Source organism: Neofelis nebulosa, chromosome 17 (genome assembly GCF_028018385.1).
Source record: "Neofelis nebulosa isolate mNeoNeb1 chromosome 17, mNeoNeb1.pri, whole genome shotgun sequence".
In the NCBI taxonomy this organism is placed as follows: Eukaryota; Metazoa; Chordata; class Mammalia; order Carnivora; family Felidae; genus Neofelis; species Neofelis nebulosa.
Window position 1 is genome coordinate 48,007,188 of NC_080798.1, and position 15,430 is coordinate 48,022,617.

The following is a 15,430-nucleotide window of genomic DNA, read 5'->3' on the forward strand; positions in this document are numbered from 1 at the left end:
TGTCAGAATCCGTATTTCTAGTTCTTTTCATTCCAATTAAAACCTTTCATAAAGTCTTGTTTTGTTTTCTTCCTACAGTCTTCAAACCCTCTGTGTTGATGGCAACTTTCTGACAACTTTACCTGAGGAATTGGGAAATCTGCAACAGCTTTCTTCCCTGGGAATTTCCTTCAACAACTTTAGTCATATTCCTGAGGTTTATGAGAAACTCACTATGTTAGATAAAGTAGTTATGGCAGGAAATCACCTGGAAGTCCTAAACCTTGGAGTGCTGAATAGGATGAGCCATATCAAACATGTGGATTTAAGGTGAGGCCATTTTTCACCATGCCTTCTTCTGGGTGGACCTCTGATGTCCTTTTACGTTTTCTCTTTATAAAGACTTCTCTAAAACATTTTCCAAGCTGTAGTAAAGCTTCAGTTTTCACTCAGTAGCAGAGAGATTATGAGTGAGGTAGGTATACCATGTGATAGACACTTTTACATTACCTTTGACAAAGGTGGTTCTGAGTTACCCTCCCAGCAACATTTTGTAAGAATTCCCATTTCTACACATCCTTGTCAATGTTGGATCTTAGCAGTCTTTTTCTTTATTGTCAGTGTAGTGGGAGAAAATAATACTTCATTGTTTTAATCAGTATTTATTTACTTATGAGTGGGGTTGAGCATCTTTAACAAAAAAATTTTTTTAATGTTTATTGTTGAGAGAGAGACAGAATGTAAGTGGGGGAGGGGCAGAGAGAGAGAGAGGGAGACACAGGATCAGAAGCATGTTCCAGGCTCTGAGCTGTCAGCACAGAGCCCAACACAAATGGGCCTTGAACTCATGAACCATGAGATCATGTCCTGAGCTGAAGTTGGGTGCTTAACCGACTGAGCCACCCAGATGTCCCCGAGCATCGTTTTAATATGCTTATTGGTAATTTGTATTTTTCTTAAACTTGACCATTTTTTATTGAATCATTGGGTTTCTTCTTGATACCCATTATATTAGATTTTAAATGTTAATGGTTTTCCTATGAATTTTTTATGAGTTTTATTTTCTAGTTATAATATTTTCCTAAAGAAAGCTGATAAAAGACACATACACATAAAAGACACACATACACATAGTGTAAATGTCTATCATTTACACTAAGCCATTGATGTCCCTTGTAAAGAAATAGTGACAGAGGGGCGTCTGGGTGGCTCAGTCAGTTGAGCATCCGACTTTGGTTCAGGTCATGATCTTACGGTTCATGGGTTCGAGCCCTGCGTCCAGCTTTGTGCTGACAGCTTGGAGCCTGGAGCCTGCTTCGGATTCTGTGTCTCCCTCTCTTTCTGCCCCTCCCCCACTCATGTCTGTGTCTCTCTCTCAATAAATAAACATTAAAAAAAAATAGTTAACAGAAAAGTGTATTGAAATACAAGAAAATGAGAACATGGCTATGTGCACTAAATCCTATACTTGGGTAGAAGAGAACCAAGAAGCCATTTTCTATAATTTGCCCTTGAACTACTCCATATAGATACAGATTATTTTCCTCTCTATTAATTAATGAAATGTGAATCTTAGCATAAGAGAGAGTAGGCAGAGCAACGGGAGAAAGTATGGCTGCTTCCTCTTGCTCTCTACATGGTGCACTATGACTGCTTTGCTGCTCATTAACCCAGAAGATTATGTTCATCTTATTGTTCATTTGGTGTGCTTCTTCGTGCCTACTTAACTTTATTATGTCTTTGGATGTAAGTTTTTAAGTAATTGTTTGTAGGCATGATCCCTCTTCCCTCTCTATTTAATTTGTATATGTATTTGCAAGTCTGGATTGCCTAACTTAGTTCATAAAGAAAGAACTCAAGGTACAGCTCTTCAGGGTTATTAATACCTTGCAAGCCAAAGCAAGTAGTGAAATTTTTTAGTTGTTTAGAAAAGAAAGAAAGAGATCATACCTCTTTTCTTTTGATAAGCACATTTAGTAGAATTTATTTCTAATGATTTCCTTATTTCTCTATTAAGGATGAACCATTTGAAAACTGTAGTTACTGAAAATCTGGAGGGAAATAAATACATCACCCACATGGATTTGCGGGACAATCAACTGGCTGACTTAGATCTCAACTCCTTATGTAGCTTGGAGCAGCTGCATTGTGAGCGGAACCAACTGAGAGAGCTGACACTCAGTGGCTTCTCCCTTCGAACTCTGTACGCCAGTTCGAACAGTGAGTTCTCCATCCAGCCTCCTATTTTTTTCTCTTGTAGCTCGCAGTCAAGAGCTTTCTAAGAACAGTGGCATCTGTGATGTTCCTCAGCCAGTCTGCAAAGTGTGGTTTGAGGTTCATGGAGACCAGCTTTGTCTTTTAAGTTTGTTTTTAAGTTGGCTGAGATAAGCATGAAAAGGCATTGCAGACTACTTTAAGATTCCCTAAGTGAGTATAATCAGAGGCATTTTGCAAAATAACAAGGTAGGAGGGTGGGCAAGCATGTTCAAAACAGAATATCAGGAATAGCCTAAAACAAAGGTTGGCAAACTACAGCCCAAGGGCTAAATCTGGCCCAGCACCTGTTTTTATATGGCCCATGGGGAATGAGTTTTCACATTTTTTAAGTAAATTTTAAAAAAAATCAAAAGAAGAATAATTTCGACTTGGGAAAGTTATATGAAATTCAAATATCAGTGATACATCAATAAATAAAATTTGATTGGAAGATACCCACATTCATTTGTTTACATATCACTGCATAGTTGAGTAGTTGTAAGAGACATGGTATGGCCTGCAAAGCCTAAAGCATTTATTAAATATTTAGCCCTTTACAGAAAAAGTTTGCCCATCTCTAGTCCAAAACTTTGTACTGCCTCAGTTCTAGAATGAGAAGCCCCTTATTTCAATAGTGATTTGCTCCAGGAATATTGTTCATTGTAAAAGACCTTGTATTTGTCGTATTATTTTTATGGAAAGTTCTTTTTTTTTTTTTTTTTTAAGTTTACTTATTTATTTTGAGAGCAAGAGAGCACACACAATGCGGGGAGGGACAGAGAGAGGGAGAAAGGGAATCCTAAACAGGCTCCACGCTGACAGCACAAAGCATGACACGGGGCTCGAACTCATGAGCTGTCAAATAATGACCTGAGCCTCAATGAAGAGTCAGATGCTTAACAAACTGAGCCACCCAGGTGCCCCAGAGTTCTTTACCAAGGAAATTATAATTAGCATTTCCTGTGTTTCAGGAAGGATGGGAAAAGATGTTCAGTATCACTAAGTGCCAGAGAAATGCAAATTTTGATAATTCCATTTTACGCTCATCAAATTAAAAATTCCCACTAAGCGCTATTGAAGATATGGAGAAGCAGCAGCTCTCCTGCACTGCCAGTGAGAGGGTCATTTGCTAAAGCCATTTTGCAGAGCACTATAACAGTGTTCAGAGAAGTCAAAGATACATGTAGTGCATATTCTGCCAGGTGCTCTGCTTGGAATATCTCCCAGAGACACCCGCATGTGCCCAGGAGATGTGTACTGGAGTGTTTCTCACGGCGTTGTTTGTTACGGTGGAAAAAAAAAAAAATATATGACTCTTGATAGGAAAATGTATACACTAAACAGTGACATGTTTATACAATAGAATACTGCACAGCAATGGAAATGAATGTCCTAAAGCTTTGTGTATTAATATGGATAAATCTTAAGAAACATTGTTTTAGCAAAAAAAAAAAAATGCATAAGTATATGTACACCAAGATAGTTGTATCAAATTTCAGACACACAGAAAAGTTGTTTCCTTAGCTCTGTGTTTACCAGAGAATATAAAAGATCCATGGGAATGATAAAATATTCAGGATGATGTTTACCTCTTGGTATGTGCAGTGTTTTAATTCTTGAAAAAGTCTGAAGCTTATAGACAGAATTTGAAGATTTGTTAAAAGTTAGATGATGGGTGAAAGAGTGTTCATTATTATATTCTTTTTTCTGTATCTCTAAAATACATTATTAAAATAAAAGATAGTTATAGACTTCTCTTTTCATTGCCTTTTATCATGTTAGAGAAATTTCAACTTGTAGCGTAGATTAATTGCTTGGGTCAAAACAGTGTCAAAGCTGATGAGTATCGACTTGGGCAAGTTCTAGATATTCTTGTGAGATGGTAGTCGGTCTTTTGTTGTGGAAATGTTTACTATTAGCCCTATTCTGTGTTCTAAATGTATCTAGAGAATGAATGAGTGGCCCTGCTAGAAAAGACCTCATAGACATAAATGCTGTCTTCGGTAACTGGGATTCTGTCACAGAGCTGTACCAAACGGGGCTTGTTTGAAGTTAGCTGCTCTGTTTACAGAAAGAATCCTTAAGTTCTTAACCTGGAAAAATTCACACCAACACTTGCAGTTCTGATGTCCCAAAAGTAAAGAACTCAGCTTCACAAAAGAATTATCCAAGTGATCAGTTAGTATAGGAAAAGGCACTTGACCCCACTGATCATCGGCGATGTGCACATTGAAACCCCGGTGTGACACCACTACACACCTATCAGAATGACTAGAATAGTCCTTGAAAATCACTGAAAATACTAGTTGTAGATTGGTCAACCACTCTGGAAAACTGTGTGGAATTATCTACTAAAGCTGAACGTGTACTCAGTAACCCCAAAGTGGAAGAGACTTAAATGCCCACCAGCTCTAAAATGGGTACATAAATTGTGGTATAATTACATAAAGAATTTTATATGGCCATGAGAATGTATGAACTACAGCCCTAGGCAGTACTAGGAACAAATGTCACAGGCACAATGTGGAGTAAATAAAGCCAGAGAAAGCATTATGCAGACTGTGCATGTGTATTTATGTGGATAGGCAAAAGCCATCTGTGGTATTGGGAGTTGGGGGTAGGGAGGGAGGTTGCCCTGGTGGGCAGTGACCAAAACAGGGAAACGGGAGTGAATTTCAGGGCAGCGGGTAATATGCTGTTTCTTGATCTGGGTACTGGTTACCCTATTGTGTTCTGTTTGTAAAAATCAATTGATCTATACACTTAAGCTTGTTGTACTTTTCTCTATGTATGTTTTTTACTTTAATTAAAAGATACTGCCCCTAAAAATCCAGTTATTAAAATTTTTTTTTTAAGTTAGAAAGCTAAGTAGTCACAGTTAACATTTAGCAACTTCCTGTGCTGTCTGAGTCCAGACCAGTACACAAGATCCTTTAATCAGTTGTTTCATTTGGTTTTCAAATCAGGTAAAGTTAGTCAGTGTCAGTTACCCAGCTTTTTGTCTTTAGTTCATCTCAGGAGATGACATCAGTTTTTTCTCTGGTGATTTCACTAAACCACTTTGCTGTTGTTTACTCTCTCAGTTACTTTCTTCTTTGGAGAGTATCACTAACACCTGTTTGTTTTTTGATTAGGGCTGACAGCAGTGAATGTCTATCCAGTACCCAGTCAACTCACTTCTCTAGAACTTTCCCGGTGAGTGTGTCTCATGAGAGTGGTGCTTGTTTGATTCTTAATATTTAAGAGATGGATGTGGATACTTTGGTGGTTTCGAGGTGTAAGACATCTATAAATACATGAAAATATTTGGATAGCCTGGAGAAGGGAGAAAGAATGAGTGGAGAAATACTTTTAATGGCTGTACCATCTATTTAAAGGGAAAGTCCTGGGGCGCCTGGGTGGCGCAGTCGGTTAAGCGTCCGACTTCAGCCAGGTCACGATCTTGCGGTCCGTGAGTTCGAGCCCCGCGTCAGGCTCTGGGCTGATGGCTCGGAGCCTGGAGCCTGTTTCCGATTCTGTGTCTCCCTCTCTCTCTGCCCCTCCCCCGTTCATGCTCTGTCTCTCTCTGTCCCAAAAATAAATAAAAAACGTTGAAAAAAAAATTTTTAAAGGGAAAGTCCTCTTGAAACAGAAAGATGCCTGTGAAATATTCTTAAAAAGTCTGCAGATTTAGAATGAGATGCAAACAAAGGAAACCTTTTATCCCCTTCATGGCAGTGATTTCCTTTTTGCTGTCTGGAATCAGAGAACTCGTCTTGGTTTTTAGTAACTTATGTTTACAATTTTATTCTCTTTTTTGATATTCTTATGACCCATGTTGGTCTTATGTTCAGAGAGATATTATATTCAGGATCTTATTACTTCCATTTGTGGACAAGAACAGATATAACTGAGGTTTTGCTTTCTTTCCTTCATTTTTAACACTGTTCATTCAGGAATCAGTGGCTGAGTTTTAGGGCCTAGTGGAGAGTGTGACAGTCAAGCCAGCAGTGACAGGGCAGCATCGTAAGTGTGTGATTATAGATGACAGAGCAGGTAGAAGGGGCAGTGGACGGGGCCCAATACATATGGCCAGGATTGTTGTAAAGATTAAATGAGGTAATAAATGCAAAATGTTACCATGGTGCCTGGCATAAAATAGTCTTTCGGGGGAATATTAGCTGCTATATAACCAGGTTTCTTTTTGTTGTTTTTTTTATTATCATTATTATTAAGCTGTTGTTTTAGATTCCCTCCCATCCATTTCTTTCTTTCATACCTTTACAGCAAAACCCCAGCATGGATCAACACTAAGATTTACCTTCTCCTCTGAGTTTCATCATTACCAAAGAAAATCATAAGGACACCACTGTAAATTCACAGCTTCCAACCTCATCAGTGCCCTGGGCATTGGTTCCACATTGTCCAACTTCCCTCACCCTCACCTGCACTAGCCCCAACTCCTTCACTCTAGAGCTTAGCTTCCCACTTGATCGAGAAAGTAGACCGTCTTGGGTGATCTCCCTGAGCGTCCTATCACCTTTCTTAAATTCATGTAATTCATATCCATTCTCAGTTTCTTCCTCTATTCAAGGCCAGTCCATCCTCTGGGCCTGGGATGGCGTCCGCTCTGCTGCTCTGGACCTTGCTCTGTAGTCACCACTTCCTTACCTCTTGTGTGTGTTCACTGTCTTTTTTTTTCTCAGTCTGTACACACACTCAATCTCCTCTGTCTTAACAGAGTCTGCTCTATCTTGCAGCCCTTCTAGATGCTATCTATTTCTTCTCATCTCCTTTTTGTCCAAATTTCTCAGTAAGTATTTTCATTTGTTGGCTGGGTTTCCTTGGTTCTCATTTGTTTATCCCACCACAGCTTGCTTTGGACCTTCTCCTATGGAACTTTCCTATGTTGACACTGTTAATCTTGCTCTTTTCTTCAAACATCCTTCCTCAGTTGGCTCACATGATCTCATTTTTTTCATGCCACTTCGACCACTCCTGTCCCTTGCGTACTTTTCTTCCTCAGCTAGCCTTTTACAGGTCACTTATTCCAGGTCTGTCCTCACTTCCTACTTTCTTATTTGACGGTCTTATCTATTCCAGTGATTTCGGCTACACTTCGGTATCAGCGTCACCTGGATTGCCAGCCCACACCTCTTCTTCCAGCCTCAGACCCATGTATCCAGTTTTACGTTAGACATTTTTTTTTATTTAATTTTTTTTTTTTTAACGTTTATTTATTTTTGAGACAGAGAGAGAGCATGAATGGGGGAGGGACAGAAAGAGAGGGAGACACAGAATCGGAAGCAGGCTCCAGGCTCTGAGCCATCAGCCCAGAGCCCGACGCGGGGCTCGAACTCACGGACCGTGAGATCGTGACCTGAGCCGAAGTCGGACGCTTAACCGACTGAGCCACCCAGGTGCCCCACATTAGACATTTTTGACCTACCTGTCTCCAACTACCTCAAATATGTGCAAAATGAAACTCTGTATCCACTCCTCCAGCCCTGCCTTAGCTTGTCTTGTGTCTGTTTCAGCTTTTGGCATTATTGTAAGATAGTCCTTTCAGATGGACACCACTCGAGACTCACATATCCAGCCTTATTTGGAGCCTACCACTCCTTTCTCTGGATATGATTTTCTCCCTGGCAGTCTAGATGAGAAGCCTGAAAGTCATTTTTTATTCTTCCCTCTGCTCTACTCCCATGTCTAATTCATCTCCAAGTTGTTTTGATTTTTGCCTCCTAAGTATTTTTGGAATCCCTCCCCTCCCTTCCGTATGTATCACCACCCAGTTAGGCCCGTGTCATTTCTTGTCTGGAATTCTGTAACGGCTTCCTGATTGTTCTTCCTTTTACTGATATAAGCACCTCAGTCAGACCTCTGTGTATACACAGAGTAAACTCTTTAAAGTACAGCACTGGGGTGCCTGGGTGGCTCAGTCAGTTAAGCTTCTGACTCTTGATTTTGGCTCAGGTCATGATCTCACAGTTCGTGGGTTTGAGCCCCGTGTTGGGCTCTGCGCTGACAGCATGGAGCCTGCTTGGGATCCTCTCTCTCCCCCTTTCTCTCTCCCCTTCCCCACTCATGTGTACATGCTCTCTCTCTCTCTCTCTCTCTCTCTCAAAATAAATAAATAAAGTACAAGACTGTGTTCCCCACTGCTTACAAACCCTTCAGTGATTCCCCTGTACCTGCAGGATAAAGTCACAAACTTCTAGACATGATTTAGGTCTTTCCGGCTTTGTTTCTTACCATTTGGCTCTGTATTTGCTGCTCTGGGATCACCAGGCTGCTTATTATTCCCCACGTACATCATGCCATTTCCTTTCTTGTTTCTGCTCTAGTTCATGTTGTCACCTCTTGCTTGGTTTGTCCTCCTCATCTCGGGTCATTGTACAACATTCTTCAAATTCCAACCCAGATGTCATATTTCTTGGGGAGTTTGCCCTGATCCATGTCAAGCAAAGTGCTCCCTTCACTTAGCCGTCGTAACAGTATCTGAGTTTCTCCTACAGTGCCAACTTCTTTCTGCCTTGAGTTGATCTATCAATCAGTAGGTACTTTGAGCCTTACTGAAGCTAAGTAGCATCTGAAAATGGAGTTCCTTTTACTGAGTATCTGCCTGGTGCTCTACTAAATGCTTGAGTTCAAATTCTAAATGATTTGCAGCCTTCCCCCACCACTTGTCTTTTGTCCCTACTTCCTTACTTCTATTCATTTGGTTCATTTTCTCCAGAATTTCTTTCTCTTCTCCTTCATTCATTCATTACCTGTGGAAATCCTTCTCATCTTGAAAGTTTGTTTAAAATGCCACTCCTTTCATTGTCTTTCCTCATCTCTCATCTCACTACTTGTGTGCTTTCCTACTGCTCATAGCCTTTGTGTCTTCTTTGAGGAGGTAAAATAATTGATCCAATAAAATGCATGTTTCTGTCTTTGTCTGTCTTTCTGTCAACAGCATTCATTGAGCACTTAGTATCATATTCCAGGTAATGCACTAGGAATGCCTTGGGGCCCGTGCTCCTGCCCGCAAGGAGCTCAAGGGCTGGTTAACAGATACATTACAGACTAGTGAAAAGAGTTCCACACATCATCAGCAGCAATGCCTTTAATTATTTTCTGTAGAAACCTGTTGGAGTGTGTCCCTGATTGGGCCTGTGAAGCAAAGAAGATGGAGATACTAGATGTGAGCTGTAATCTTCTGACGGAGGTTCCCATTAGGTATGTGTGTGTTAACATATGTATGCATTAATATATATATGTCCGTATGTATGTATAATTATTTTCCTAGATTTGTGTTGCCTTTCAAAGGTACTTTCATCTGTTTGTTCGGTAGGTATTGAGTACCTGTCTAGTGCAGGGCAGTGTGAACTGCTGTAAAGCTAATACATTTTAGCCTTACATATTACTTACAAAATAGTAATGGCTAATGCACAGTCTTGGCCTGCATGGAACTTGGTAAGTGGATAGTTGGGGTAAACTTGTGCACAGATAACTGTGATAAAATGTAACAAGGGCTACTGGCATAGATCAGCGATCTGATTGTGCTAATAGATCATTTGTATTGGATAAGTTTTATGAACTGGGTAATGTTCTAAGAACTTCACATTTATTATTTAATCCTTTAACCACCTTATTAGATAGACGCTGTTATTCTCATCTTACAAATGAGAAAACGAAGGCTTTTTGTGGTTAGGTAACTTGTCCAAGGCCACACTTAACTAGGAAATGATGGGAGCCGACATTTGAATGTAGTCGTTCTTATTCCAAAGTCTTCACTCTTCGTCATTACACTGTATAAATATAATGCATTGAGGAGGGCACCTTTTGGGATGAGCACTGGGTGTTGTATGGAAACCAATTTGACAATAAGTTTCATATTTAAAAAATAAATAAAATGCTTTAGAAATTAACAACTTTGAACAGTTAGAGAATGCTTCATGAGAGAATTGCGTATTTGAGTTGACCTTTACAAGATGGTGAGATTTCTGTATGTGGAGGGGGAGAGAGGGAAATGCTGGGGCTGAGGGGATGATATATTCAATAGCACTGAGATGTAAAATGTGTGCTTATCACCTAGTGGAGTCTTTAAAGTAAACTGGAGGCTTACAACATGGTAGGTGTGAATGCAGCCTTTGGAATCAGACCTTCGTTCAAGTCCTGATGTTCCTGTAAATGGACCCATGCAGTTCATATCCATGAATTAATAATTGAAGTGGCCTAGCACGTTTTAAGTGATAGTAGTAGTTTTTGTTATAATAAATTTTGTTGATTATAATCAGTTACAGTTGATCCTTGAACAATGGCGTGTCCTGACCCTTGCACAGTTGAAAATCCATGTGTAACTTTTGACTTCTCCCAGAACTTAACTACTAAGAGCCTACTGTATACTGGAAACTTTACTGATAACATAACATCATATTTTGTGTGTTGTATGTATTAGATACTATATTCTTAAAATGAGAAAAGAAAAATCTCATTAAGAAAATCCTAAGGAGGGGGCACCTGGGTGGTTCAGTCAGTTGTGCGTCTGACTTTGGCTCAGGTCATGATCTCACGGCTTGTGAGTTCGAGTCCTGCATTGGGCTCTATGCTGACACCTCAGAGCCTGGAGCCTGCTTTGGATTCTGTGTCTCCCTCTCTTCTGCCCCTCCCCCGCTCGGGCAGTGTCTCTCTCTCCCCTTCAAAAGTAAACATTGAAAAAAAATGGAAAAAAAGAAAAGAAAATCCTGAGGAACAGCAGGTATACTGTTCTGCATACACACACGCGCGCGCGTGTGTGTATAAAACCTGCATGTAAATGGACCCATGCAGTTCATATCCATGTTGTTCAAGGATAAACTGTGTATTAATAAACTGAATTTTTGGTGCTGTCTAAACTTAAAATGTAAGTCAATTTATTCTAGAGATTGCTTTTTTTGTTTAGGTCTATTCTGTGCTGTTTGCTTTCATTAAGTCACCTTTTCCCAGAATGGCCTTAATGACTTCCTGGTGGGAGGTGGGTAAGCATATGGTCATGGCTGCTTTGTTGGCTCAAGTGCCTACTGGTGATTAAACCGTCTAGAAAAATATGTTTCTATTAGTTTACTGATTTCAGTGAAATAGCCAAGGGCAGACTCGGAAAAAATGATTTAAGTGAGTTTTTTATTTGTTTCTTTGTACTGTTCCCCTTAGAATTCTTAGTAGCTTGAGTCTTAGAAAACTGATGCTGGGGCACAACCAGGTACAGAGCCTGCCAGCCCTGGTGGACCACATCCCTCTTGAGGTGCTGGATATTCAGCATAACTTACTCACCAGGCTGCCAGATACTCTCTTCTCCAAGGCCTTAAAGTAAGTACTGTAAGGTTTATTTAGAAGAGCAGAATCGTTGGCTCAACAAACTGCATTGACTTGTCATTGGAGTGACCTTTGGAACTATATTTACAGTGTTTATCTCACAGTCTAACTGTAGGTAGAGATTTATTTATTTGTAATTTATAAGAAATAAAATCTGACACTGTTGTATGACGTAGTAATCTTCAACTCAAAGGTTGAAATAACCATCAAATACTTAAGTTTTAGTGTTGTAAACAATTTCAAACAGGTTGGGAAATTTCAAACAGATTTTCATTTCAGAAAATGAATACATTTATGACCTTTTAAAGAAAAATCACAGTACTCTGATAGAGCTTTCTTGGGAAGTGTTCAGCTTTTGCATTGGGATAAAAGGACATATGACTGAAATTAATTTAGGTTTTGCTTCTTGCTTTATCGATCTATCCTCAAGTTACATTCTTTATGTGCACTGCTTTTTTACTGCCTACTTTGAAAATTGTGCATTTAAAGGTAAAATTGTTCCAAAAGGTATTATTTGCTTTCTCATTATAAGTTAACAGATAGTATATCTTCCAATTACTTCCTGTAATCAGGTTTATCTGTCTAATACCTATGTCACCATTAAGGGAAAACTAGTTTTAATTATAGTCTTCTGCAGTAGGGAGAAAGCAATATTGTCTTCAGTTTGGAAGTGGAGAAAATGGAGATGAGCAGTAGTGCTTTAAATAAGGCTACAGGATATATACAAAAAGCATTTAGCTCACAAGTGTCTGGCTTGTTCTTTGGCAGATTATACATCTCTCTTTTTTTTTTTTTTTCATTTTTTAAAGGCTTATTATTTATTTATTTTTAATTTATCATCAAGTTAGCTAACATACAGTGTAGTCTTGGCTTCAGGAGTAGGTTCCCATGATATATCACTTACATACAACACCCAGTGCTCATCCCAACAAGTCCCATCCTCAATGCCCATCACCCATTTTCCCCAACCCTCTGTCTGCATCAACTCTCAGTTTATTCTCTGTATTTAAGAGTCTCCCTCTCTCTAAATTATTTTTCCTTCCCTTCCCCTATGGTCCGTCTTCTGTTAAGTTTCTTGAGTTTCACATATGAGTGAAATCATATGGTAACTATCTTTCTCTGACTGACTTACTTCACTTAGCATAGTACTCTCCAGTTCCATCCCTGTTGTTGCAAATGACAAGATATCATTCCTTTTCATTGCCAAATAGTATTCCATTGTACATATATACCACATCTTCTTTATCCATTCATCAGTTGATGGACATTTGGTCTCTTTACATAATTTGGCTATTGTTGATAGCACTGCTATAAACATTGGGGCACATGTGCCCCAATGAATCAGCACTCCTGTATCCTTTGGAAAAATTCTTAGCAGTGCTATTACTGGGTCATAGGATAGATCTATTTTTAATTTTTTGAGGAACATCCACACTGTTTCACAAAGTGGCTGCACCAGTTTGCATTCCCACCAACAGTGCAAGGGGGTTCCTCTTTCTCTGCATCCTTGCCAACATCTGTTGTTGCTTCAGCTGTTAATTTTAGCCATTCTGACCAGTGTGAGGTAGTATCTCAATGTAGTTTGGATTTATAGCTTATACATTTCTTTTTTTTTTTTTTTTTTTTTTTCAACGTTTTTTTATTTATTTTTGGGACAGAGAGAGACAGAGCATGAACGGGGGAGGGGCAGAGAGAGAGGGAGACACAGAATCGGAAACAGGCTCCAGGCTCCGAGCCATCGGCCCAGAGCCTGACGCGGGGCTCGAACTCACGGGCCGCGAGATCGTGACCTGGCTGAAGTCGGACGCTTAACCGACTGCGCCACCCAGGCGCCCCTAGCTTATACATTTCTTAATGTATAATATACTTGGTTGGATTTTCCTAAAAGTAAAATCTTTGGAAATTCTAGAAAATATTTGAGGGCAGTTTTCTTTATGGAATGTTTCTATATGGGATCTTAATGCAGTGAAATTTAACTTGTTAATTAACAGATATTTGTTAGTAATGCATAACATTGCATTTAGTCTTTTTTTTTTTTTTAGTATTTATTTTTTGGGGGGAGAGTGTGAGGGAGAGGCAGAGGGAGGGAGACCGAGGATCTGAAGCAGGCTCCATGCTGCCACGCTCACAGCAGCGAGCCTAATGTGGGGCTTGAACCCACAAACCACAAGTTCATGACCTGAGGTGAAGTTGGACGCTCAACTGACTGAGTCACCCAGGTACACCTCCACTGCATTTAGTTCTAATGACAGTTTGAATAAAATTAGTTTACAACCTTAGGATTTGTAGTAAGGAAGTTACTGAGTAGCTGTAGCAAACCTTTGATGACATTTATTTAATACTGACTGCACAGAGCACTTTTGGGACCTACAAAGACACACATACAAACAGTACCCTCAACACCTAAAGAGCTAATTAGGAATATGGATCACATAATATGAAGAAGACTTAAGAACACACAACAAGGTTAATAATATTAGCTACCTTTTGTTTGAGCATGTTCTATAAGTATGAAACGCCATGCTAGGCAAATTTTAAACATCATACCTTGTTTTACCTATGAGATTGGCAGAGATTAAAGTGAATTATACTCAGTGTTAACAAAGGATTGAGCAAACAGACATTCTTAAATCCTTCTTGTGGGAGGTATAATTTGGTATAGCCTTTCTGTGGTTCAGTTTGACAGTATGTGTATACAAATCTTAAAGATACATGTATCTTTTGACCCTACATATTCTGCTTCTGATAATATAGTCTAAAGAAACAATTAGAAAAGGACACAGAGGGGCGCCTGGGTGGCGCAGTCGGTTAAGCGTCCGACTTCAGCCAGGTCACGATCTCGCAGTCCGTGAGTTTGAGCCCCGCGTCAGGCTCTGGGCTGATGGCTCGGAGCCTGGAGCCTGTTTCCGATTCTGTGTCTCCCTCTCTCTCTGCCCCTCCCCCGTTCATGCTCTGTCTCTCTCTGTCCCAAAAATAAATAAAAAAATAAAAAACGTTGAAAAAAAAAAAAATTAAAAAAAAAAAAAAAAAAAAAAAAAGAAAAGGACACAGAGTTGCTCATTATGATGTCTGTAATAGCAAACAGTTGTGAACAGCCTACATGCCCATTATAGGAGACTAAAAAGGGGATTGGCTAAATAAATATGACCTGTTAAAATCAAAAACTTTTCTGAAGGATGTCTTCATAGTTGAGATATTCATGAACATGACATTCAACAACACCTTTTTCATAACAACAGACAGTAAAAGATGAAGCTAGGTTAGAATCAGGCCACCCAGAAGCCCAGGAAGCACAACCAAGCCTGAATTCTTTTCTCTCTGCTTGGCTTGCAGGAGTTGAATAAAAGGAACTTTGGCTGGGTAGGTAAAATCAATTAGAGAAAACCCTGGAGAAAATTACTTGTGTTACAGGTTGGGGAGCATGAAACGACAGCATTCCATACCGAGATGGTGTGATGGTAACAAATAACCATAAAGTAAATGATGATTTGTGTGTGTTCCATCAGTCTCAGATACTTGAATGCATCTGCAAACAGTTTGGAATCTTTGCCATCTGCTGGGGCTGGAGAGGAGAGTCTGAGTGCTCTGCAGCTGCTTTATCTGACGAACAACCTCCTGACAGACCAGTGTGTGCCCGTTCTGGTGGGGCATCCACACCTGCGAATCTTGCATCTTGCAAACAACCAGCTACAGACCTTTCCTGCAAGGTAAGCAGATGCAGACTTCAGTCATTTCAGACACATAGTGTGAAATCTGCATTTGCCAGTCTACGTTACAGCTATCTTACTGGGTACTCGTGCTTTATGTTGCGCAACTTACTAGTTCTATGATTCTACTAGTTGAATGGAAAAATCTGTACCCACTTGTTAAGTATCCG

At 39.7% G+C, this 15,430-nt stretch overlaps 1 protein-coding gene across 4 annotated transcripts in view; it reads left to right on the forward strand.

Annotated features, from left to right (window-relative positions):
• PHLPP2 (PH domain and leucine rich repeat protein phosphatase 2) overlaps nt 1–15,430 on the forward strand; it is a 76,126-nt gene that overhangs the window by 43,552 nt on the left and 17,144 nt on the right. For all 4 annotated transcript variants that reach the window (XM_058708828.1, XM_058708829.1, XM_058708830.1 and 1 more), the window contains 6 exons: nt 79–309; nt 1,997–2,199; nt 5,370–5,430; nt 9,343–9,438; nt 11,392–11,547; nt 15,060–15,260. In XM_058708828.1, coding sequence (XP_058564811.1) covers nt 79–309; nt 1,997–2,199; nt 5,370–5,430; nt 9,343–9,438; nt 11,392–11,547; nt 15,060–15,260 — 948 coding nt within the window. The remainder of the gene's footprint in view (nt 1–78; nt 310–1,996; nt 2,200–5,369; nt 5,431–9,342; nt 9,439–11,391; nt 11,548–15,059; nt 15,261–15,430) is intronic.